The following is a 25,782-nucleotide window of genomic DNA, read 5'->3' as shown; positions in this document are numbered from 1 at the left end:
AAAAGCCTACTTTGGTTATTTTTAATACGTATTTAAAAACTAATGTAATTATTTTATAAATTGTATGAGATTTTTTACGACTGCGCCAAGCGTGGTGGAGTTTCACTAGTCTGAGGTACTTCCTCCGTCTCATAATATGTGTCGTGATTCTATTTTGTACGCCTCTTAAGAAAGAATAATTTTTGACTACTTTACATTTATTAAATATTTTTTTTAATTTATGTATCATCTCTATCAATGATATTGTTCACATTTTTACTAAATGTGAATGCAATTAATTATTAAGAGTAAGAAAAGAAAAATATAATTAATTTTATCTTTAATTTCTAAAATAATAAATAATTTGAGATAATTATTTTTAATAATCAGGACACATATTATGTAGTAGTAAAAGAAAGGGAGGAAAAAAGATAGAAACCCTAGCAGACTTAAAAAAGAAAAGAGCCGCAGTAGTTGGCAAAAAAAAAAGAAGGCACAGCTATCTCCTTCTTCTCCGACCAAAAATGCATTAGCTGTTTCCACCATTGCTTCAGCCATAAAAGCTCCACCAAACCACCAAAATAAGCAAATGTAAAAGACCACATTCTTCCCCTGTTAAACCAGCCCCAACACTATCCCCCCTCCACCCAAAACACCACTGTTTTCTCCCAAAAACGACCTCAAATCACCCCCAAAACCAGCTCCCTTCCACCTTAAAAGAACCCCCAAAACTGCAGCAAAACCAGCTGCGAAATCAGACCAAAAACGAGCTGAAAAGGGAACCAAAATCCAGCCCCAAAGAGCAGCAAAACTAGCTGCGAGACTGCTGAAAAACAGCCCCAAAACTCAGCAAAATCAGTCACAAAATGCAACCAAAAACAGCCCCAAGACCCAGCTATAAATCAACCTGAAAATACCACAAGAAAGAACCACAAACGGGCATAATCTATTTCTCTGTTCTTCGCTAGCTCGATCGTTCACGATTCCTTTTGAGTTTGGCGTGTTAGCTTTCGTTTGAGGTCGTCGTCATTGGTTTTCAGGCGTGGTCCTTGTCCTTGACTCTATTATTGAGTTATAGAAGTTTAAATTTTGGATTCCACCAATGTAAAGGAAGGTTCATTTTCTAATCCTAGCATTTTAATCTTATTTTGTGCATTGCTCAAATGAATTCATGTTATTCTTCGTGAGATGATTCTGTTGAATATATTTTTGGATGTTCTTTGTTTTGAATACTACATGTTAATGAATTAATGCTTTGCTGTAAAAGTCTTAAGTCTTTTCTGTTTTCTTTGTAGAAATTTTATTTGAGGAGATTTACTCTTTTGATTGTTGCTTGAGTATAGTTTAGTTGAAATCATGTTGCAATAAGTTTACTGGTTAGACTACTTTGATATCCTGCAGTAGGCTTTATTGAGGTGAATGCTTAGGCTTTAAGAGTAATATTATAGTGTTCAAGGGATTTTGGGCCTAAGTTAGTTTAGTAATGGGAGCTGCTTGAAATAATTTTCAACGAGAAGATAAAATAAAATTTGGCCCAAAAGGATTATGCCTGGCCCTTTTCCTTAAGTAGAATAAGCACAAGCAGGCTCACTTCTTTCATATTGAATAATGCCAGTCACCTCCATATCTTGGTCCATTAGCTTAATAATAATTAAGTCACATCATTTCTCCACAACAAATTCCACAATTTATTACCTCATAACAATCTCAAATTAGTTAAGAAAAATAACTCATAACGTTAGCATGCTTTTAGGCACGTAAAATAATCAATCATCATGGTTATGGGTACGGTTCTCGTGGCGTAACTGTGATACTTAATTCCAAAATTCAAGTGTTCGTTTATGCGACTTGATCTTTCAATTTCAAATAACAATAAATGAGTCGTTAAATCATGGGTATGTACGTGCGGCATGATTTTCGACGCGTACAAACAAGTGCGCGCCAACGTGACTTGATCAAGATAAATTCCATAACAACAACAACAACAAACCAGTGTAATCCCACAAGTGGGGTCTGGGAAGGGTAGGATGTACTCAACCTTACCCCACCCTGGAAGGGCAGAGAGATTGTTTCCGACAGACCCTCGGCTAAAGAAGGTGAAAGAAGCTCTGATAGCAAGTAATAGCAAGACAATATAATTAGAAAACTAAATCGAAGATAGCAACAAAGAACATGAAAGAGGTACCGGTAGCAAGTAATAGGAAGACAATATATTTAGAGAACTAAATCCAAAGTAACAAACGAGAATATGAACGAAGTACTGCTAGCAAACTACATAAGTACCGATGCCTAGTAATAACAGAACAAGAAATGCGATAATAGCAAACTAAGGATAATAGGGTACAGTACTAACACTACTACTATCGAACTAGGGAAGCCAAAGGGAAACGCACGATTACTTACTAACCTTCTACCCTAATCTTCAACCTCCACACCTTTCTATCTAGGGTAATGTCCTCGGTTAGCTCAAGCTGTGCCATGTACCGCTCCCGCTTGATCACCTCTCCCCAAGACTTCTTTGGCCTACCCTTAACCCTCCTCTTACCCTCCTCCCCCCAAACGCCTCACACCTCCTGATTGGAGCATATGTGCTTCCCCTCTTAACATGTTCGAACCATCTCAGTCTCGCCTCACACATCTTTTCCTCCACAGGGGCCACTCCCACATTGTCCCGAATAACTTCATTCCTAATTTTATCCAACCTAATATGCCTACACATCCATCTCTAACATTCTCATTTCAGCTACTTTCATCTGTTGGACGTGTGAGTTCTTGACTGGCCAACACTCTGCCCCATACAACATAGGTGGTCTAACCACTACCTCGTAGAACTTACCCTTAAGTCTCAACGGTACATTCTTATCGCAAAAGACACCGGACGCGAGCCTCCACTTCATCCACCCTGCTCCGATACGGTGTGTGACATCCTCATCAATATATAAGGGAAATACGCTTTACTACCTACTAACCTTCTACCATAATCTTCGACCTCCACAACCTGTTATTAAGGGTCGTGTCATTAGTAAGCTGAAGATGTGTCATATCATGCCGAATCACCTCTCCCTAAGGCCTTCCTCTTCCCCTCCTTGGACTCACCATGTGCAATCTCTTGCACCTCCTTACTGGGGCATTCAGACATCTCTTCCTCACGTACCCCTACCATCGCAACCTCACGTCCCGCAGCTTATCCTCCACAAGAGTAACCCCCACCTTGTCCCGAATATCTTTATTCATGATCCTGTCTCTCCTAGTATGCCAACACATTCACCTCAACATCCCCATTTGCACTACTTTCAACTTCTAGACATGAGAGTTCTTAATTGGCCAACACTCTGTTGCATACAACATAGACAGTCTAACCATCACTCTGCAGAACTTACCTTTAAGTCTTGGTGGCACCTTTTCTATATTAGGGTGGTCCGAAAAGAATGACACCTTTTTATATCTAGAAATAACTAATTTAAAATTTCTCGTTTTACCCTTAACAAGAAGTTTTTATAGATGCCCAAGTGTTATGGTATATTTAAAACCACAAGTTACAAAAGTTTTCTTTTGTTAAATTTCGTGTCAAGCAAACTATGCCATACATTGATACAAGTGGTAACAGAGGGAGTACTAAGGGGTCGTTTGGTATGAGGTATAATAAGGTATGATGGTGGTATAAAAATTTAATACCATCTTAATACTCTGTTTGGTTAGCAAACCAGGTATAAATTATCCCGGTGTTAATTTTAACACTGGGATAACTTATACCTTATAGAAGGTGGGGTAATTAGCACCGGTATAACTTATACCTTCTTCTTAGAAATTATGCAATTGTCATTCTTAATACAACATACCAAACAATGAATAAACAACAATCCCAGCATAACTAATCCCAATATAGCTTATACCGGTATAAATCGTATTCCAACCAAACGACCCCTAAAGGTAATACTCTTGACTTGGCTCTTCAAGGTGAACTCATTTTGGGTAGCATATTTATGTCAAACACTTCCCTTATACTATGAAAATCCTATACAATATACCATATGAAATAATTCCCATATTAAAATATAATGATTATAAATATGAAGTATATCCCATATTAAAGTATAATTATTATAAGATAAATTAAAACTATAAATGAAAAGTTATTATGTATTTGTTTTTTATGAATTTTAAAAAAGAGTATAATTATTTTTGTTGAAATCTTTATTCAAACCTTTGATTAAAAAAGAGAATAAATATCTTTGAAGTATTTATTTGGTGAGAAACTCTTAAATAGGAAATGAACACTAATTATTTAGTGAGATGACTAAAAGTTTTGCGCATTTGACACAATATTTTATTTTTCGAAACTCATAAATATAATATTGTTATCCTTATTTTTTCTAAAAATATTTACACCTCTTAAGATGCCGGAAGTAGTACAAGCAGACAACTATCTGGTTTTCCTAGTAGGTCATATCCAGTTTGCACAATCTCAACCAGTGTTTTGGAGAGCGAGAAGCGGAAAAAAGCGAGGAGGCCTCGCTTCATCGAAGTGAGAAGCGTGAAGCGAAGTGCTGCGCTTTTTTCATGTGAAGCGCAATTTAATACATAAATAAAAAATATTAAATAGGCAAAGATACATGACCAAAAACTCAATAAAAATAACATATTAAGAAAATGTTTCAATTCTTAACTTAAGAAGCAATTGATAGATACTAAAACTAGATAGTCAATAATCCTCAAAAGTCATAACATATTAAACAAATGCAAAACCAAATCACAAAAGAAGCAACATCCTATTCTTCAACCAAAAAAAAAAAACAGAAATGTTAAAACAGGGCAGAACAGGGAACAGCAGAAAAACAGAGCAGAAGAATAGTGAACAGCAGAAATTAAAAAAAAAAACAGAGCCCTCGCTTTTAATAGAAAACAGGGCAGAACAAAGAACTAAAAAAATTAGAAAAGAAGAAGAGAAAGAGAAGAAAAAAGAGGAGAGGAGTCAACAGTGAGCATCAGAAATTAAAAAAAAAGAGTCAGAGCAGAACCCTAAAATAGAAAACAAGGCAGGATAGAAAAGAAGAACTGAAAAAAAATAGAATGGAAGAAGAGAGAGAGAAGAAGAGAAAAGATGAGAGGAGTCGAACAGTAGCAGAGAAAATCAGAAGAGGAAGAGAAGAGAAGAAAGAGAAGAAGGAGAAGAAGATAAACTTACCTGAGAGAAGACAAGAACTCAAAGGCTTGCAACAATTGAGAGAAGAAGAGAGTCGTCGCAGCAGAGAAGCAGATGTGTTTGAAAGAAATGTCGTAAGCGTATTTGCAATTTTTTTTTTTAAAAACCCTAGGCAGCCGCTGGATCTCGCTTAAGCGAGCTTCTCACTTTTTTCCATCGCCTCGCTCCTCACTTTTTTGCCTGAAGCGTGCGCTTATTTACAGAAGTCGCGCTTCAGGGTAGAAAAGCGTAGACCCCTCCCCTCGCTTCTGCGCTTTAAGCGAGAAGCGCTTGCTTTTAATAACACTGATCTCAGCATAGTATCGTTCTCACTAACGCCAAGATGCCTGAGAAAAATTGTTAGTGGCATTAATTAGCATTGATATTAACGAGAAAATGACATTTGGTTGTTTCTTTCAATTTGGTGGAATTTTGTTAGTTTAGTCTGCTTCTTTTATTCTTCTTTTTCAAGTTCAGAATTATTACACATAATTAATATTTGACTAAGTGTTACTTGTTTTGTCTTCACTTCAGATTTACTTTTGGAGGGGAAAAAAGGCTATAGAGCAAAATCTTTTCTTTCGCTTGGAAAGTTCCAGCCTTCCAGGTTATTTCGTGGTTGAGTGGTCAGTCATCTGATTGTACTACTTCCAGCGTCTGGCAACTCCATACCCAGAAATTGTCTAAGCACTCCAAAGAAAGGTGAGGAGGAGCAATCGGACTTGAAAATAAGCCTTTGATCTTTTCCAGACTGATGAGAGGCAAATCTGTATTCTTTAAGGGCCTTTGTTTCATTCTGGGTTTTGGACCTTAGTTTCATTCTTAATTGGATAAGAATCTTTAATCTGTTCTCCAGATGGTAGAATCTTCTACATTTATATACAGGATTTACGCGTAACTTGAGTGGATAAGAGAAAGTTAGCCTTTGCTGAAATGCTGAGGAGGGTAGAAGAAGGTTGCATTGTCTCGATATTGAATTACCATCAGAAGCGTACTCTTGTGAATGTAAAGCTAAAATGGGTTAAAGATAGTGTCTTGGACAGTGTAGTAGCTGGAGGCAGAGAACTGAAGGCGGGATCTACACTAGTTTCCATCATTGCCTCACAATCCAGTTCTGGTCTTCCTATTTACCATCTCACAACCAAGCGTGGGCAGCTTGGGCTCCCTCATGAATTGAAAGTCTCCACTTTCCTTAGGCGATACCCAAATATTTTTGAGGAATTTTCTTGTTGTGATAGTGCTGGCACTCCTGTTCCGTGGTTCAAATTAACTCCTGAAACCCTAGAGTTTCATCATGAAGAAGTTACTGTTCTCTGCGAGTGCAGCACGGATATTGTTAGTAGGCTGAGAAAGCTTTTGATGATGACCAAGGAGAGGATGCTTCCTCTTCAGACAGTTGATCAACTAAAATGGGATTTAGGCTTGCCACATGATTGTGGTAGTTCATTGGTTATAAAACACCCTGAGCTGTTTAATTTGGTGGACCTTCCCGATGGTCGTGTTGGTCTTAAGCTTTTAGCATGGGATCACAAATTAGCTGTTTCCCATTTGGAGGCAAATTCTACAAGGGGAAATGGGACCTTGATGTTTCCTATTGGATTCACCCGGGGTTTCGGGTTAAAGAGAAAATGCATGGAATGGTTGGAGGAATGGCAAAAGCTGCCTTATACTTCTCCTTATGTGGATGCCTCTCATTTGGACCCAAGGACAGATGTGTCAGAGAAGAGGATTGTTGGAGTGTTTCATGAGCTTTTGCACCTCACCTTACAAAAGAAAATAGAGAGGAGAAACGTTAGCAATCTCCGCAAGCCATTTGCATTGCCTCAGAAGTTCACAAAGGTCTTTGAGCGGCATCCTGGGATTTTTTACATTTCTATGAAGGGTGACACTCAGACTGTCGTCCTTAGAGAGGCTTATAATCGCAATCAACTGATTGAGAAGCATCCCCTTGTTCACATAAGGGAGAAATTTGCGAACATGATGAAGCAAGGTTTTCTAGATCGTAGTAGGGGGTTATATAGAGATACTAACCAAGGTGCAGAAGAGGAGTCACTGACAAGTAGTTTTGTTGGTTAAACCTGTGGAACTAGATATTACTCTGGTATAGAGACTAAGATTCTGATATGCTTTTAGAACATGAAGCAAAGTAGATTAAGGTCCTTCAAGAATTTAATGTTACAAGCTGAGATGTGATTGGCTGTACTATTTGAAGTTCTCAGAAACCTGTGGAACTGGATTGGATATGCTTTCAGAATACGAATCAGATCAGATAGAGGTCTTTAAGAAGTTCTGTAATTACAAGCTGAGAGGTGATTATGTGTAACTTTGCGATTCTCATTTTCTGATCTGAATTTGCGTAGAAGTTCTTTATAACGTTGAGGAAGTTCTCCCTAGTCTTGCTTATGATATGGTCCTCACTCCTCATCTTCGTTACAATGAACAGGTCAAAGAAGACTCAGCCGTTTTAGATCAAGATGAAAGACAATTAACTAATGCAATTGGAAGTTGAGGTGAGAGTGTGGATTACTCCCTTCATGAGCATCGTTTCGGAGAAGCACCTGTGGAGTGCCCTTGGGTGTGTCTCAAAGATATGATTGACAGTCTTTTGTTCTCTAAGAAGAATTCAGCTGGAACTCTTGCAGCGACTGACCCTGTGGTGTTATAATATAATGGTAAGGATTGTTTACCTTTAACGAGTAAGTTGATTTATCAGATTTTAGTTTCTAAAGGCTGGATGAAGGCTTTGAGATTCTGTTAGATACTATGTTCATACTGTTCTTTGAGAATGCTATGAGACAGTGTATGTGATAGATAGTTTATGTCAATGTTGTCATCAAGTTCTCTCCATGATAATCATTTATTTTTTTCTGTGTTGTCATCAAGTTGTCTCCATGATATATCATTTATCTGTTTCTCATTAATTTTAACTTTCAGGTCATGAATGAATCTGGGCACATGTGGAAAAAGAACTTTTAAGATGTCCCTGAAATGGACACAATCAAAATTAGAATGTGTGAGACAATTATTTTGGCAACCAAAATGAAATACTGCCTGTCTCAATTTATGTGATGCACTATCCATTTTAGTTTGTTACAAAAAGAATGATACATTTTTGTATTTAGAAACAATTTAACTTTAAAAAATTTCATTTTACCCAGCCACACAAATATTTGTGAATTGTTTTAGACACAAGTTTCAAAAATCTTTCCTCCTTAGACAATTGAAGCGCTTTACAAATAGTGTACCTTACACTTTAAAGTGTAATAGCAGTGTTGGAAAAACTACTTATCTGATGGTTACTGTAAACTGATTTAAGAACTCTCAATGATCTGGTTGATTTCAAAATCTTAAATAACTGCACAAGTGTTCCTCTGAAACTATGGATGCTTCTTACTTTACAATTCTGATTTTGGAGATTGTCATAATTCTGCAATCTGGTTGTATCATTTCTGATTACCTCAAGGGAGTAGAGGAGCAAGAAGAAGAGGAGCGCATTTCCTTTTGGCACTCATTTTAAAAATGAGTAACTAGAGAACATGGATTGAGTTTTGATGCTTAAGTATTGTTTCACTTGTATGTATGAGTTATTGTATCTGGCTTTTACGTGTTAGCTTTTCCAGCTGCTTAAAGACTAGATAGGTTAGATATTGTATCATCTTTGGATTACCATCTGTAATCAGAAATGAGAGGGACTAGATTACCATCACTTTATTGTTCCGTGCATTTCTAACAACCAAGACAAGAGGCTAGTTGCAGATTACAAACACTATATTCCTTATTAGTTTTGCAGGCCAGAGGATAGCAGATAGCCTTGCCCATGCCGGTGCTCCTCCCCTGGGTGACATGTCGATGGCATTCGTATCCACCCATATTTATGCCAAGGACATTTCTGGATACCATTTAAAACAGAGAGAGCTGCATTCAACGTTGAATCATGAGTTTTCATGAGTCGGAACTCACAATCTGGCTGTTCGTTCAGTTTCTGGCAGCTTTCTCAACTCACTATTCCATTTTCCTAGCACTCAACATTTCCATTGCTTTAGGTGTTTGCTTTTTCTTTTCAAGTGAGCTACATTTTCTCTGATAAGCCTCTATGCTACTGAAGTAAAATTGTCACACCAGGTTTTATCTTCTCTCAGTTGTGGGTCTATTTTCTCTAACTTCGATATTAGGCTTGAAAATGTACATTTGCAAAAGGCATCAACTTTGCAGTTTGATTTGTTTTATTTCCATGGTGGAATGAACAGTATCTCGTTAAAGTATGTGTTGATTTGTGAATAAGGCCAAGACTGACTGTTACATGAGGATTTTTCATAAAGCACTATAGTTTAGAGCCTAGTAATTATAGTTTGCCTAATTAACATTCACTGTTCAATTGTTACCAGCTTGTATCACTTGTATTCAAACACGCAACGAATATAGCATGTGTTGATTATATTTGTTCTTGCAACGAATACAACCTCAATTGTATACAAATGATACAACATGTAGCGGCTATATACGGGGGTATATGTAAATGATACCACCTATATCAACTGTATTCATATTGACTGTATTCAAATGCGTAACGAATACAACCAAGGCGAATATAGAAATACAAAAAAATTAAATGACTTTGTTGAGTGTCAAACTCAAGACCTCCGTTAACTAAGCGGATGCTCTAACCAGAGGTTGTGACTCTCTTATTTCAATTCAAAACAATTAAAATATTTTTTCATGAATTTGCTATAAAATTCAAATATAGCTACGAATAATAGCAACGAATGGTAAAATATCTTCTCTCTTTTTTTGTCTTTTTCTTTTTCCAGAAAGAGTGGTATATTATGAGAAAGGAAGATGGAGGAGAATAGTTTGGCTCAATGTAGAGTTAGACGACTTAATATGAGGCCAATTGGCTCAATGAACGAACTGTCCCTCCAACAATAAGGTTGGGAAGAGTAATTGAAGGACAATCAATGAAATTAAAAGCAAGGATATCACTGTTGGTTACTGAAACCCTTTAAAATTATTTCCGTTTGAGAATGTAAAAACATGATTTTAGCATGAACCAAAAAACAAGAAGTAAACATGGAATAAAAAATACTAGAGGAAGGGATGACCAAAGACGAGGTAAATCTAGTATAGCATAAAAGCTGCTATCATTGTAAAGTTTCTCATAGTGCCTGAGAATTGCTAGTACCTGTGCAAGCACGAAAACCTTGTCACAGGAAACAGAAACTAAGAAAATGGAGAGGACCTCAATTGCTAAATAGATGTAAGGAGAAATATAAACCAAAAACAAATTATCATCTCAGGATACTTAAGTTCACATAATACAGGTGAGCTCAATCATAAGAAAGTAACTAGAATTAAGGAAATACATGTAATATCCTTGAGCTCAGTGTTCATCTGTAATAGATTTAACTCCTTCAAGAAGAGTTCAAGATCAACAGAAGATGGATAAAGCTAAAGTACAGTGACACTATCCCTACCTTGCCCGCAAAGTGGGAGATTGTCTTTCAGGAAACAGGAGTCAGCTCGGAAAATTGTTATATTTAACACTAGCTCGATACCTTCCATCAGCTCAAAGACACAAGTGTCATGCACTTTTAAACCGTTGTCTAGTGCAAATTCTCTCCAACCTGGTGAGTGGATCCTCGCACAATTTGATTGGAAAGAGCACCTTGCACGCCAAGTTCTCCCATCAGAAGCTCGCAGAATGACAAAGGCTTCCTCCTCTTTGAAATATCTCCTGAAGAAGTTACCAGGTATATTCTGGAAAAAAAAAATTGTTGTAAGAGTTACTCTTTTTAGAGATTCTGAGTTCTTTTACCCCCTTCCCCTTTAACAGACTAAAAACAAAGAACACTTGCCCCAAGGACAGCTGGACTCGACATCTATCAAAAGGCAATGAACTGACCATCTCTTGACTGACAGCTTACCAAGAGGAAATTTCTTGAGACATGAGTCGGCTGCATAGAAACAATGAAGTATGGATTCCCCAATTTGGAACATTGTGCATCTATGAGGGTATAGCCTTTTTCTTGCCAAGTATTTGTCATCTCAGAAGCTGTGAAACCGGAGAGACAGAAGAAAGACCAAAGAATGTCATGTTTAACAATATAATTCAATAAAATGGCCACCACAAAGGAAGATCCTCATGTTATCAAACAAGCAGTATCCGTGAGAGTAGCCATAAAAAGTAGAATGACATACCTTTTACTTTATAAGCTGCACTATTCAAATTACCTTCCACGTCTCCTATTTCAAGTTTCACATTGTTAATCACCTTCATTTTTGCTTTTTGAGCTGCACAAAACAAATCCTCTTCCACGTCTGGCTTTTCAAGCTTCACCCTGATAGGCTCCTTTTTTTCTGGGTGAAAACTTGGAGAGGATGCTGGAAGGCCAGAATTTTGCCTTTCACAATATGGAGAATCTGCGACTACTTTATTTTTTGGCTTTAGATTATGCATATTCTTCTCTCCTCCCCATTGTTCAAGCTTGACCTCTTTCAGTTGCTTACTTCGTAGTGGATACCTACAACGTGACACATCCAAACTGGTAGCAGTTTTCTTTCCACTATGTTGATTTGTGGTTGTCATCTCAGATGCTGAGGGATCCATTACTGGTAATTTGTTGCAGTGCTCTGCCAAAAAGATGACGTGGAAGAAGGGAAGGAAGGGAGGAAAAGAAGAATGTCATCCATCATAAAATAATTCAATGTAATGAATCTCACAAGGGAAAATTGTTTTGTTACTGAACAAAATACCTTCCACATCTCTTTTTTCAATCTTCACATCTTTCAGTTGCTTACTTCGCAGTGGATACCTACACCATGATGCATCCAAACTGGTAGCAGTTTTCTTTTCAGTATGTCGATTAGTGGTAGTCATCTTAGATGCTGAGAGATCCACCACTGACACTTCATTGCAGTGCTCTGCCAAAAACATGACGTGCGCGGGGGGGGGGGGGGGGGAGAAAAACATTGTCATCCGTCATAACATAATTCAACGTAATGAGACTCACAAGGAACATTGTCTTGTTACTGAACCAAGTACCTTTCAAATCTCTTTTTTCAATCTTCACATCTTTCAGTTGCTTACTTCGCAGTGGATACCTACACCATGATGCATCCAAACTGGTAGCAGTTTTCTTTTCAGTATGTCGATTAGTGGTAATCATCTTAGATGCTGAGAGATCCACCACTGATACTTCATTGCAGTGCTCTGCCAAAAAGATGACGCGGGAGGGGGGAAGGAAGGGAGGAGAAAAACATTGTCATCCGTCATAACATAATTCATCGTAATGAGACTCACAAGGAACATTGTCTTGTGACTGAACCAAATACCTTTCAAATCTCTTTTTTCAATCATCACATCTTTCAGTTGCTTACTTCGCAGTGGATACCTACAATGTAACACATCCGAACTCATAGCAGTTTTCTTTTCAGTATGTTGATTAGTGGTTGTCATCTTAGGTGCTGAGGGATCCACCACTGGTACTTCAATGCAGTGCTCTGCCAAAAAGATGATGTGGGGTGTGGGGGGGGGGGTAAGAGGAACGGAGGAGAAAGGAAGAAGAATGTCATCCATCATAACACAATTCCACGTAATGAGTCTCTCAGAGGAAAAATTGTCTCGTTACTGAACTAGCAGCATTAATGAGAGTAGGCACAAATATTAAAACCAAATACCTTCAGCATCTCCTTTGTCAAGCTTCACTCTGTTAGTCTCTGTCTTTTTTGCTTTTTGTGCTGCACAAAACAAGTCCTCTTCCGTGTCTCGTTTTTCAAGCTTTACCTCTTTCAGTTGCTTACTTCGCAGTGGATACCTACAACATGACGCATCCAAATTGATAGTAGTTTTCTTTTCACTTTGTTGATTAGTGGTTGTCATCTTAGATGCTGAGGAATCCACTACTGGTACTTCATTGCAGTGCTCTGCCAAAAAAGATTTGGTGCGGTGGGGGGAACGAAGAAGAATGTCATGCCTCGCAACATAATATTGAACATAATGAGACTCACAAAGGAAAATTTTCTTGTTACTGACCAGCAGCATCAATGAGAGTAGCCTCAAATATTAAAGCCAAATACCTTTAAATTTATATGCTTCAGCATACACATTCTGTTGCACAACTTGCTTTTCAAGTTTCTCCATGTTAGTCTCCCCCCTTCTTGCTTTTGGTGCTGCACAATGGAAATCCTCTTCCAAGTTCACTTTTTCAGGCTTTGTCTTAGGCTCTATTGTTTCTGGACAGGATATTGGAGCGGCAGTTTTTTGTCTTCCAGAATGTGAAGAATCTGCAACTACTGTGTTCTTTGGTTTTACACAGTGCATAGTCCCTTCTGTTTTTGATTGGTCAAGCTTCACCACTTCCACCGGTTTACTTTTACTTCGTAGAGGATGCCTACAATGTGGTGCTTCCAAACTCGTAGAATATTTCCTTTTATTGCATCTGCTAGTATTTGTCATCTTAGAGGCTGGGGGATCTAGTACTTCTTTGCAGTGCTCTGCTAAAAAAAGCGACCGGGGAAGGGGGAGCAGGAGGACACAAAAAGAGAGAAAGGAGAATGTTATTGGCACCAGCATAATTCAACCAGAATGTGTACCACAAGGGAAGATTCTCATGTTATTGAACAAGAAGAATCCATGAAAATAGGTACAAACATTTAATCAATATACCTTTTCCTTTATCTGCTGCATGGTACAAATTCTTCTCCATGTTTTGTTTTTCAAGTTTCTCCTTCTTAATCTCCTTCCTTTTTTCTTTATCTGTTGCACAATACAAATCCTCCTCCACGTCTGGTTTCTCAAGGTTTACCCTGATAGGATCCTGCCATTCTGGAACACCAGACCTTTGTCTTCTTGGATATGAATGATCTGCTACTTTTGTAACTTTTGCAGTCTTCTTTCTAAGAAGATCGTCCACGATGTCATCACATGCATTATTGTTTGTCTCAGGCCCAACTTCCTTCTTTATATGACTAGCATCACCCACTATCTTTACAAAATTCTCTGGTGTCATATCTTCACTTGGGCCAGAAGGATATTCAATCTCGGAAGCACTTAAATCAAATATGGAGACAGAGAAATGAGAGTTTCCATTATATTGGAAGAGTAAAAAGTAACCACAACCAATTGAATAGTACTCCTTGAACTGGTCCCAACCCTCCTTCAGCCATGCCATGCCATTAGAGTTTTGCAATTTTACTTTCCATAGCGCACCACTTGGGACCTCAAGGGACACAAGATCTCGCATGTTGGCCCCATACTTCATTACAAATTCATCTGGAATGTGCTGTATGATACCAAAATCGGAAAGAAATGGACAAAAAAAAGAGAGAAGAAACCAAAAGGAAAGAGAAGAGAACTTTAAGACCAATATCTGGGGTCAGGTAGCTGAAGAGACTGTAGTCAAGTTTTCAATCACATATTGCCACTGGAAAAAGGAGAAAGAAAAAGCGATAGCTAGATGCTAAGTAGGAAAATCATGTACAGACAAACAACAAATACTGAAGTGATTAGTTAAGCTCAGGTCTTAGATCTGTCAATCAAGCTCCACAAGACAGAAGATTTCACTCATTTGTTTCTTTTAAGATTAAGACATCTAAATCGGAATAAATATCTGAATATTAACATGTATTAAGATTAAAACGCTTGAATCTTGATACACATATGAATATTAAGATGTTGTATTAAGATCTGAATATTGAATAATTAAGACTGTTTGTTTTCTCTACCGCTGAATGTATAAAACTTATATTTATTTAAAAATTAATAAGTATAAATTCAAATCAAATAGTACTAATTAATCTAATACTATATTAATAAAATGCTATTAAAAATTACATTGTTGTTGGTGGTGGTGATGGCTAATAGTAACGGTTGTGGGTGCCAACCGGGTAATGTCTGGTAGTGATATTGGTTGATGGTGGTGATTATGGGCAGTAGACGGTGGATGACAGTAGTAGTACACTGTGGTGGTTGATGGTGGTGGTGACTGATAATGGTGATGAGTGATATATAGTGGTGGTTGATAGTGGTGATTACCGATTATTGTAGTAATTGTGGTTATTGGTGATGGTTGTAAATGATGGCTAATGGTAGTAACGACTAACATTCGTGCTTGATAACAATGGTAGTTATGGCCGAGGATGGTGGTAATGAATAGTGGGTAGTGGGTGGTCGTCTACGATGTGGAGGACACCAATAGCAATGGAGGTGGTGGTTAATGGTGAAAGTGTAGGAATAATAGTGAAATGTTTGTAAATAAATTCTTGAATGTATTATTAAGACACTGTTATAGTATAGACTTATTAAGTGGTTGTAAAATTAAAAAAACAAATAGACTTAATGGTTAAGATCTGAATGATAAAGATTAAGATCTAAACAATAAACGCACTTAACGACTGAGATCTGAATGATCAAGAAGCAGACCAACTTGTTTGGATGGTTGTTACATATCGTTTTATAATGTATCGTATTGTATTGTATTATAGTGTATTGTATTATAGTGTATTGTATCGTTTGATGAATACAATATTTGGATAAATTGTATCGTTTGCTATTGTTTCATGATGTCACGTATCAGCAATATGAAGGACAAACTTGCGGTATTACAAATAAAATTTATGGTACAAAGTAGAATTATTATATAAAAAGGTAGAATAAAGGATTATTTAATAATAATAAAGGGCAAGATAAGAGGAAAAGACAAGGTAACGTCGCGACTACACCAAACCGGTTGTTACATAAAGTGACATTTTTCGTCGTTACGTAACGACGGAATTTACGGTATGATACAGTAAAATTTAAGTAAAAAGCAAACAAACATTATATTTAAAGTAACAATACGATACAATACATTACTTAGTTGAGACTGGTTTATATTTACATTAAGGTTTGCCAAAAAACTTGTGATCCTCAAGCTTCCCATTCCCTCAAGAACACTCTTGTATCTAACCCCATTTAATTGGACACAGAGAATCATAACTCTTTTATGGATTATGCTAAAAAAATTGCCACGCCGTACATCCACTGGCGCACATTTAAAGACCTAGTTGAAAGACCAAAGATACATTACATGACTTCCTTCTAAATGTTGCAGCATCAAAGTGACTGATTAGATTGGCCTTTCAGATGGGGTACAGATTAAGGTTGAATTTGGATTTTTGTCATCAAGACTATTATTTACACTTCCTCAGTTCAATCTCATTTGTATCTTGAAAATCCTGGAAACAAGCTCTCTCAAAACTTATTATACTATTAGTAAATATTACAATAATTTTCGCACTGTTACATTACTTAAAAGCAAAGACTGAGTAATATGAAAAGATATACTGTAGTAAATTATTTGCTGCAAAGTGTCAGATTAACTCTACAAGTAGAAATATTTCAATCTTGTGTTTTTGAAAGTTGATCATTTAAGTCTATCAAAACTTTGCTTCTGATGGGATGTCTAAAATGTAGAGACACTCCAAAATCAGCTAAATTTAAAAAACTATACTAGTTTGAGAGGAATTGTTCTAATATCAAAAGTTGGCTAATTATTTAGCTTTACCATTCGAAACAAGAAATGTGCTTGGCTTAACCTCCCTAGTTTGTGTGACACCCTAGACGAATCTCACATCGACAAAACACGGGAGAGATGTTGGGTATATAAGTAAACAAGCCTTAGACCCTAGTGATATGTTTTAAAGCCGTGCGGGCCTAGGCCCAAAGCGGACAATATCACTAGTTGGTTGGACCATTACAATTTGACATAACAAACTCATAATATAATCAAAGAGAGCTCCCTACTACATCTCCCTCTTATGCCATTTGAAATTACAATTTTTTACTCCCTTAGTTTGGTGTCATTTATAGAGACATTCAAGTAATACAACAATGTGTTGGTCCAAATTTAGTATTGGAACTTAAATGGAAATGGAATCCTCAAAAATAGCATCATCCATCCACATACAAGATGTTGACTAGGACTAAGTGCAAATCATCAACATTGATATCAACGTCATACTCAAACTGGATGCTCCTATTTGTGGCAAGAAACGATTTTTACAAACCAAAATGGGAAATTTAAAAACTAAAAAAAAATCTTCACAAAGTTATAAAGAGAAAGCATAACTAAATCAAAAAGTGAAGGGAAGAGAAACCAAACAAATAGAAACAGAAAAAGGAAATCATAAACTCAATTGCAGAAAGAACATACTAATTTAGAGGCATGAGGAAAGAGAATAATCTTGAAGAACTGAGGGGTTATCTCCGCCACATTCACCGCTTGTCGCCGTCTCTTTACCATCTCCGCCACCAACTCTTCCTCTTGTTGGGTAAAGCAACGCCAAGCTTTAAAAAATAATTGGAACTGAAAATCCCCTCTTCTGCCCACCGCAGTATTAATTTAACATTAATAATCAGTTCCGTCACTATTCAGCTCCTAAAGCGGTCTTTTATTATTCCTAGAAAAACTAAAACAATGAATATGCAATCCACCTGAAGGTATTTATTTATTTTTTTAATTAGGTCTATTTTTATTCCTTTATTGCTTTCTTCTTCTTGTTCCCACTGTCTTTTCTTGAACTAGTTCTATAGTCCGTGTACCTCATCAATACATATAAAACTTCAAGGGTGGTTTGTTAGGATGTATAACAATAATGCGGAATAAGGTGTATTAGTATTGTATGTGTTAGTAATGCAAGTATTTATTAGTTGTGCATATATTTTTTCTTATTTACTGTTTGGTGTGGTGTATTAAAATTATAATGCATTGCATAATTTTTAAGAAAAATAGTTGTTTACAAAAATGCTCTCCATATTCTCTAACTTTAAAGGACTTTAAGGACAAGTTTATCTTTAAACATATTAATGCATGCATTAACAACCATGGTATTACTAATGTCATGGTTTTCTATGCATTACTAATGCATAGGATAATACCAAATATGATGTATATTAGTTATACACATGTCGAAAAAATGTATCAAACAAGGTATTAGTAATGCATAGAGCTAATGCTTGCATTATTTTTTCTAATACCTCCTGCCAAACGACCCCTAAAAATTATAAAAATATTATTAAATTATACATATTTGATATGCAATTGTTAATTATTATGTTAAAAGTATTTTTAGAATTTGATATTGAGCAAAATATTATAACAATTATGAATATTAAAATAATTTATGCATAATCATGGTGTTAATTACAATGTGTAAATTTTGGTACATAAATTTAATGAAATGAGTGTTTGACTAAAGGGCAATGGACATATTATTATACATACCTAGAGGATTAAAACATATTTTTTTCACAAAAAGCCTTTCTCAATTTTATAATCGATTATAAATCAATAATTAAAAATAAAGAAGATCGAAGAAGTGTTGGTCAACATTATCGACTTTAGTTATAATTTCATACATATTCTTTTTCTGTTTTTATTTTTTATTTTTATTAAGATACTTAAATTATATAGTATTAAGATATTAGCTCAATGAAAATTTAGAAAATCAATTGTAATATCTAACATATAAAATATCATTGGTAGTTATCATTATATCTAACATGGAATATATATATATATATATATATATATATATATTATTTCTCATAATTTTAAATATTTTACCACTAATAAATTTATTTTAATCTAATTTAAAGTATTAATTATATTTAAGAAAAAATAAAAGAAATAGACAAACCTAACGTGTACATATGGAGAAAACTTGAAAAGAGTTTTAATAAGGGAAATTTTCGTTCATATACCATATAGGAAACTATATTACCAAATATGTTTATAGTTTGCATATTACCCGCTATGCTAATAGTATTTTTATAAAATATAGACAATTCATTAAATAAGGAATCATTGTAGTTGTAAGCTTCCTTATTTAGGCGCGCTAATATTGAAGAATTAAATATTCCCACTCTCCCAAGTTTCTCTCTCAAAATCCCACCACCTCACTCACGTATCAAACCACACCCCACGATTTCCTCTTCATTCACCCACGATTTTCTCTTCTAAAACCAGCGAAAATCTGTAACCCCTCCACCATTGACAACCATTAAAAAGTTTTGAAGCTTTGAATTTGAATTTGGGTTTTCAAAAGACATTGTTTGTTTGGATTGGATGTTGTTGCAAAGAATTGAGAATTCTCTCTACGTCTCTCTCTATCTCTCAATCCCAAATTTCAGTAATATAAGAGGAAAGGAAAAGAGAGCAGAAATTCCACCATTGACAGCCATTAAAAAGCTTTGAAGTTTTGAATTCGAATTTGAATTTTCAAAAATCATTATTTGTTTGGATTGGATGTTGTTGCAAATAATTGAGATTATGGTTTGGAGTTTATATTTTGAGGGGTTTTGGTGAAGATTAGACTTGATTTTGGCTGAATTTCATATTGAAACTCGAAGAAGAAGACATGACAAACATTATATTGCAGAAACTGCAGAAAAATTGTATTCTGTTGTTTATTTATTTTTATTTTATTCATTTAACTATTGTATGAAAGTTGAACAACATTGTAATTTTTTTTATTTAAGTGGTATTATATTATAGTTGTATATATCCGAAAAAATTATAGAAATCAAATACATTGTCAACGAGCATTGTCCTCCAATGGGAATTAGGAATGATATGGGTGTTCATGTATACATGGAGACGAAAAAGGAAAACAAAAACTTAGGTTCATATCTGCTGTGTATAAGTGTTCGCGATTTCAATATGGAATTGAGTATCACCAATGAGAACACAATTGCATGTTTGTGCTGTTACATTTTATATCAAATTTTGGTTGTATATAAATGTCCTACATTTTATCTACAAATAAACTACATGTTAGAGTAAATATATATATCAGTATGGATTTTCACAATATCTACAAAATTTCTACATTTAGAATACAATAAAACTACATATCATTTGAAAAATTAATATGAAAATACAGAAATTCAATGTTTCTACAAATTAGCTACAAAATTTCTACAAACTGTTTATAACAGAATTTATCTTTATTTTCATACATGTTCGTCTGGAACACTAAAGTTACTTGATATGCCAAGATCTCCCGTTATAGAGGAATATAACTTATCTACAATTTTCTACAATTTTCACACATTATTCTACCCAGTTAAATACAATTACAATAACATACAACTTAAAATACAAATTTTATACAATATGTCTTTTGTATATTTTGTATCTGATTTATACATAGTAAAAATAAATTTCATACAACTAATTATATATTATACAACTTATCTACAAATTATCTATAATTTTCGTACATTATTTCTACTAAGTTATATACAACTACAATATAATACCACTTAAATACAATTTTTTTACAATGTTGTTCAACTTTCATACAATAGTTAAATGAATAAAAGAAAAATAAATAAACAACAGAATACAATTTTTTTACAATTTCTGCAATATAATGCATGTCATGTCTTCTTCTTCTTCTTCTTCTTCGAGTTTCAACTGAAGTTCAGCTAAAACCAAGTCTAATCTTCACCAAAACCCCTCAAAATTGAGATATAAACTCCAAACCATATTCCCAATTATTTGCAACAACACCCAATCCAAACAAATAATAATTTTTGAAAACCCAAATTCGAATTCAAAGCTTCAAAGCTTTTTAATGGCTGTCAATGGTAGAATTGTTGTTCTCTTTTCCTTTCCTCTTATATTACTGAAATTTGGGATTGAGAGATAGAGAGAGACGCATAGAGAATTCTCAATTTTTTGCAACAACATCCAATCCAAACAAACAATGTCTTTTGAAAGCCCAAATTTGAATTTAAAGCTTCAAAACTTTTTAATGGTTGTCAATGGTGGATGGTTATAGATTTTTGCTGGTTTTAGAAGAGGAAATCGTGGGTGATTGAAGAGGAAATCGTGGGGTGTGGTTTGATACGTGAGTGAGGTGGTGAGATTTGGAGAGAGAAACTTGGGGGAGTGAGAATATACGGTTGAGTAAAATTAGGAGACTTATTAATACCATTAAAATCCTAAAATGGTACATAAATGGTAATTAGGTATATAGAAGGTAATTATATTAAAAATTAAGCATGGAGGATAATACAGTTTACTATATGGCATAGGAATGTAAAAATTCCTTTTAATAACTATTCCTAACGTGTACCATAAATTGATATAGTAACATTATTCTTTTATAAATTGAAAAGGTCATAAAAATTTAGGAAAGTTTTAGGAATTCTTATTTAATTCAAATCGCGAAGCATGTCGTAAATAAAATTTGACTTAAATTTAAAATCCTAAATATTAGGAATATAACGACCCGACCGGTCGTTTTGAGCTCTAACATGTTGTTCAGCGATTTGAGGCCCTGAGTAGCTTCACTTCATGTATTATGACTTGTACGTGTGGTCGAAATTGAATTCTAGGAAGTTCAGAGTTGATTCATAAGGAAATTCTCAATTCGGAAGCTTTTAAGTTGGAAGAATTGACTAGGGTTTGACTTTTGAATAAACGATATCGGAATCGAGATTTGAAGGTTCCAATAGGCTCGTACGATGATTTCGGACTTGGACATATGTTCGTGTTGAGTATCGGTGGTCCGGGAGCATTTCGGCGCTTATTTCGGAAAGTTGTCATTTTGAAAGTTTTAGAAATTCCTATGTTTGACTTGAAGTGGACTTTGATGTTATCGATGTCTGTTTGGGATTTCAAGCCTTGGAATAGGTTTGTATTGTGTTTTATGACTTGTGCGTAAAGTCTGACGTCATTCTGGGATGTTTAAGTATGAATCTGACACGTTCGTCAAAGTTTGAAAGTTTAAAGAAAAGTTTTAATTGTCGATTCATAGTTTTGATATTGTTAGATGTGATTTGAGGCAATGACTAAGTCCGTATCGTATTTTAGGACTTATTGGTATGGATGGATGGGGTCCCGGGAATCTCGGGTGTGAATCAGATCGAGTTTTGTACTTAAGGAATTGTTGATGCCTAAGGCTTCTGGTGTGATCGCACCTGTGAGGTTATGGCCGCATGTGCGAGACCACAGAAGCGGCCCAAGGGTCGTAGAAGCAATTGGGATTGAGACTGGTTGGATTCGCAGGTGCGAGGAATTTACCGCACATGCGGGCTCGCAAATGCAGGCGGAGGAGCGCAGAAGCGAAATTAGTCTGGGGCTGGAAGATCGAAGGTGCAGAGGTTGTAGTGCACCTACGGAGCCGCAGGTGCTGTCATAGGCACGTAGGTACGGAGTTTTGCTCGAGCTGGGAGTCTGCAAAAGTGGGTGATTTTCGCAGAAGTAGATGTGCATCTGCGGTTGAATGTCCGTAGAAACAGAAAGTTGGCCCCTGAGAGGAAGTCACATCTGCGAGGTAGCTTCCGCAGAAGCGCAAGGAGTTCTGCAGGTGCGGAAAAATTGACTGGGCAAAATATATGCTAGCCAAAATGGGGTTTGCTCATTTCAATCTCATTTCTCTCTCTTGGAGCCGACTTTAGGTGATTTTTGAGAGCTATTTCATCCACGTCTTGGGGGTAAGTGTTTCTAAATCACTTTTGATTACATTTGATGATCACATGTGGAATTTTAACACGAAAGTTGGTGGAAATTTTGGCATTTGCTATTTTTGCATTTTGACAACGAAATTTGACTTGGAATTAGTAATAAATTATATATTTGAGTTCGTGGTATTGAGGATAATGTGTATATTTGAATTTTTTTGAAATCCGAGCACGTGGGATTGAGGGTTGACTTTTCAAGCGAAGTTGAGAATTATCATAAATTGATTAATTATGAGTATTAGAGTATATTTTTATTGGTTTGCATATTATTTGACTAGTTTCAAATCGATGAACATCGGTTTGAGGTGTTAGAGAGGCGTTGGAGCCGGTTATGGAACTTTGAAGCGAGGTAAGTCTCTTATCTAACTTTCTGAGGGGTAATTTAACCCATATGTGATATACTTATCATATGCTATATGTTATGGGAGCTACGCACGTATGAGGTGACGTGTTCGTGCGTAGGATAGAGTTCCTGATTATGTTTGGGTAGATTTAAATTCAGGCCATGCTTTAATTGTACTAATTGAGTTATTCTTGCCGGTTTAATTACTTTATTTCGCATTACGACCTGAGACTAGACTTGTGTAGAGTAATGGACTTGCTATTTTATAAATTTGATGAGCTACTTGATTAGCCGTAGAAGTTGTGCTTCCCTTAAGAATTTCTTTTGCGTTGAGTGTATTCATCGAAAAGTTTTCTTAAATTTCATAACTCACATGTATATTCGTGAGTGGGTTCAAGTACCCGTTACAGCTTTTTATTCTTACGGGATTGGGTCGTTCGCCTCGGTAGGATTATGTATCACACTCTTATGGGATCTGGCCGTTCGCTTTGACAGTATCATGTAGTGGGGTCAAGGACCCGTTAAGATTATCGGGAACCGTACTCAACATCTAATAAGATTCATGATTTTAAAAATACTAAAATGAATAATTAACTGATAGTTCACAGTTGGCTTGCCTAACGGCGACGTTGGGCGCCATCACAACCTATTGTGGATTTTGGGTCGTGACAGCTTGGTATTAGAGCACTAGGTTCACTTAGGTCTCACGAGTCATGAGCAAGTCTAGTAGAGTCTTATGGATCGGTATGGAGATGTCTCTACTTATCTTCGAGAGGCTATAGGGCTGTTAGGAGCACTTCCCTTCTTGATTCCCCATCGTGTAATTTTATTCCATTGAAGCTTATGCCTTCATTTCCTCCCTACTCATTCTTATACGGTGTTGAGCGCTTGTTATCAATTGGTCATCAAGGAGTTGTAATGGTACTGCAGATATGGTGCAAGATGTTTCTCCCTGCGTATTTGAGTGGGCTATTACCGTCGCCTTATGGAGAAGTGTTCTGTCATTTCAACCTAGTGTTGGTGTTGCCTACGGTCGAGATTTGTTTTTTTTAATTTGGTGGAATTCTTGTTAATATTGAGGTATCACCGTCCTTGATTGAATACATTGAGGCTCATCGGCATGTTGGTCTTGATTTTTTTGCCTCTAGGCATGGTGTTGTGAGATGGAACCTAAGAGGAAGTTATCATGGATGGTTGTGTTTTACGACTTCAGGATCAAATTGGCATTTCCAGTGTCGATGGTTGGAGATGATCTCTAAGGTGGTTTCTATGCTTATGAATTTTGAATGTGACGAGAAGGGCTTGATTGGAATGTAGGAAAAAGTGAAGTATTCGATCATTGTCTTGGATACAATACGACTTTGAGTTTCAAACACGTTGTTAGACCTTCAGGTGATGTTAATGAATGAAGGGATTCTTATGGCTGGCGAATCAGTGTGGACCCAGGGAGGTTAGTTGATTTCATAATGGATATAACTATATCAATGGCGTTGGAGGAGGTCTATATGAGGTTACACGGGTGGGCTATCTCCTATGAGAAAGTTAGCGGTTGCGTGGTTTTGATGGGGTTCCTACGAAGAGTTCTACTTTCTGCCTAACATGGGATGCATGTACTGCGGATGTGAGCTTGGATCGCTTGATGAAGATGGTACGACTGTTAGGAGTTCGAGTGTGCAATTGTGGCTAATAATTCAGGATGTGTTATGATTAATCCAACAAGAACTTTTGAGAAATTTGGCTGAGCAACAGTGTGGGATCATGGTAACTGGGAAGAAGATGTCGTTGTGGGGTCTGGATCTATATGGTTGTAGCGTAAAGCTAAGTGGGGGAGCCCACCGTCTATGATTGAGTCACATGGTTGTGTTCTTGTATAGTTTCTGGTTATCTGTGCATTGGTGGATTAGTAATGACCAAGAGGACAAGGTATTTTGGACAAGGAATTTGACGTATATATGTTACATTTCCCCGTATCGATTCACATACATGTGCTGGGAATGACTCAGAATTTATGCTTCTTGTGGATGTGATGTGCAAGGAAAAGAATTCATCTGGTTGCTTCTTTGGAAATGATCATGTGCTAGCAGAGCACTAGAGTTTGGTTATATGTTCGGGACCAGGTCAGAGTGGGCGACTCTCAATAATGGTTCTAGTGGGTTGAAGAATTATAGTGCGGCATTTACAGATTTTGGGATTCGTTATGTGGCTGAGAACTGGGTTTTGCAACAGAGTATGAAGAATACTTAGGGAATTTCTATGTTATCATCGGGTATATGGTGTAGTGTTAGAGAAATGGGAGAAAAAACTTCGGATTCGGAGGAGGTCTTTCAGAATGGGTGTATCGGTTGGAGATACTATTGAGTGCATATGGAGGGTATGAGATGGCTGATGGATATTGAGAGGATGTGGTCTCGTGATTTGGGTCACTCGGGATGAGTATTATTTGAGGTCCATTATGTGTTTGAATAGAACTATTATTTCAAAGGCAAGTCAAGAGTAAGTTGGAGAAGTTGAGTCAATTCGTAATGGTTTGAATCAGCACAGTTGTGGAAATGATCAGTACTTTCGTTGCGTTAGGGCTATACATGTGATTCACGATTGTGCGTACAGTCATGACAACCCCCGTAATTTGATTGATTTGGAGGTATTTGATTAAGATGGCTTGTTATCTGTAAATGGATCCCGGAAGAGTTATGGTGGTTTAGACCATAACTTGAGGTTTGATTTTCTGCGGTTATGGGAATTTGGTTGCGTGTTGCAATTGTTCTTCTG

At 36.3% G+C, this 25,782-nt stretch overlaps 2 protein-coding genes across 7 annotated transcripts; one reads left to right on the top strand and one right to left on the bottom strand.

The window, feature by feature from the left end:
- The first annotated feature begins 430 nt into the window (after nucleotides 1-430).
- On the top strand, nucleotides 431-9,479 carry LOC104243704 (protein WHAT'S THIS FACTOR 9, mitochondrial). 4 transcript variants are annotated; one of them, XM_070168283.1, is made up of 4 exons: nucleotides 431-1,093; nucleotides 5,696-7,470; nucleotides 7,605-7,833; nucleotides 8,952-9,479. In XM_070168283.1, the coding sequence occupies exon 2, from the start codon at nucleotides 6,095-6,097 to the stop codon at nucleotides 7,235-7,237; it is 1,143 nt and encodes a 380-aa protein (XP_070024384.1). In that variant the 5' UTR covers nucleotides 431-1,093; nucleotides 5,696-6,094; the 3' UTR covers nucleotides 7,238-7,470; nucleotides 7,605-7,833; nucleotides 8,952-9,479. The 4 variants fall into 4 exon arrangements, with proteins under 4 accessions (XP_070024384.1, XP_070024382.1, XP_070024383.1 ...); XM_070168281.1 differs by having other exon boundaries at nucleotides 8,944-9,479; XM_070168282.1 differs by having other exon boundaries at nucleotides 8,096-9,479.
- A 949-nt stretch (nucleotides 9,480-10,428) lies between these two features.
- LOC104243691 (uncharacterized) lies at nucleotides 10,429-17,598 on the bottom strand. Of its 3 annotated transcripts, none has more exons than XM_070168277.1 (10): nucleotides 17,350-17,598; nucleotides 13,824-14,439; nucleotides 13,235-13,654; nucleotides 12,836-13,081; nucleotides 12,491-12,658; nucleotides 12,201-12,368; nucleotides 11,912-12,079; nucleotides 11,357-11,788; nucleotides 11,083-11,210; nucleotides 10,429-10,915 (listed from the first exon to the last, which is right to left on the bottom strand). In XM_070168277.1, exons 1-10 carry the CDS (start codon nucleotides 17,437-17,439, stop codon nucleotides 10,607-10,609), a joined length of 2,745 nt encoding a protein of 914 aa, XP_070024378.1. In that variant the 5' UTR covers nucleotides 17,440-17,598; the 3' UTR covers nucleotides 10,429-10,606. The 3 variants fall into 3 exon arrangements, with proteins under 3 accessions (XP_070024378.1, XP_070024379.1, XP_070024380.1); XM_070168278.1 differs by having other exon boundaries at nucleotides 13,235-13,651; XM_070168279.1 differs by having other exon boundaries at nucleotides 13,824-14,580; nucleotides 17,350-17,513.
- Between the last annotated feature and the right edge of the window lie 8,184 nt (nucleotides 17,599-25,782).

Source organism: Nicotiana sylvestris, chromosome 2 (genome assembly GCF_000393655.2).
Source record: "Nicotiana sylvestris chromosome 2, ASM39365v2, whole genome shotgun sequence".
NCBI classification, from domain to species: domain Eukaryota; kingdom Viridiplantae; phylum Streptophyta; class Magnoliopsida; order Solanales; family Solanaceae; genus Nicotiana; species Nicotiana sylvestris.
The sequence above is the reverse complement of the archived record's forward strand: the minus strand, read 5'-3'. Positions and strand labels throughout refer to the sequence as shown.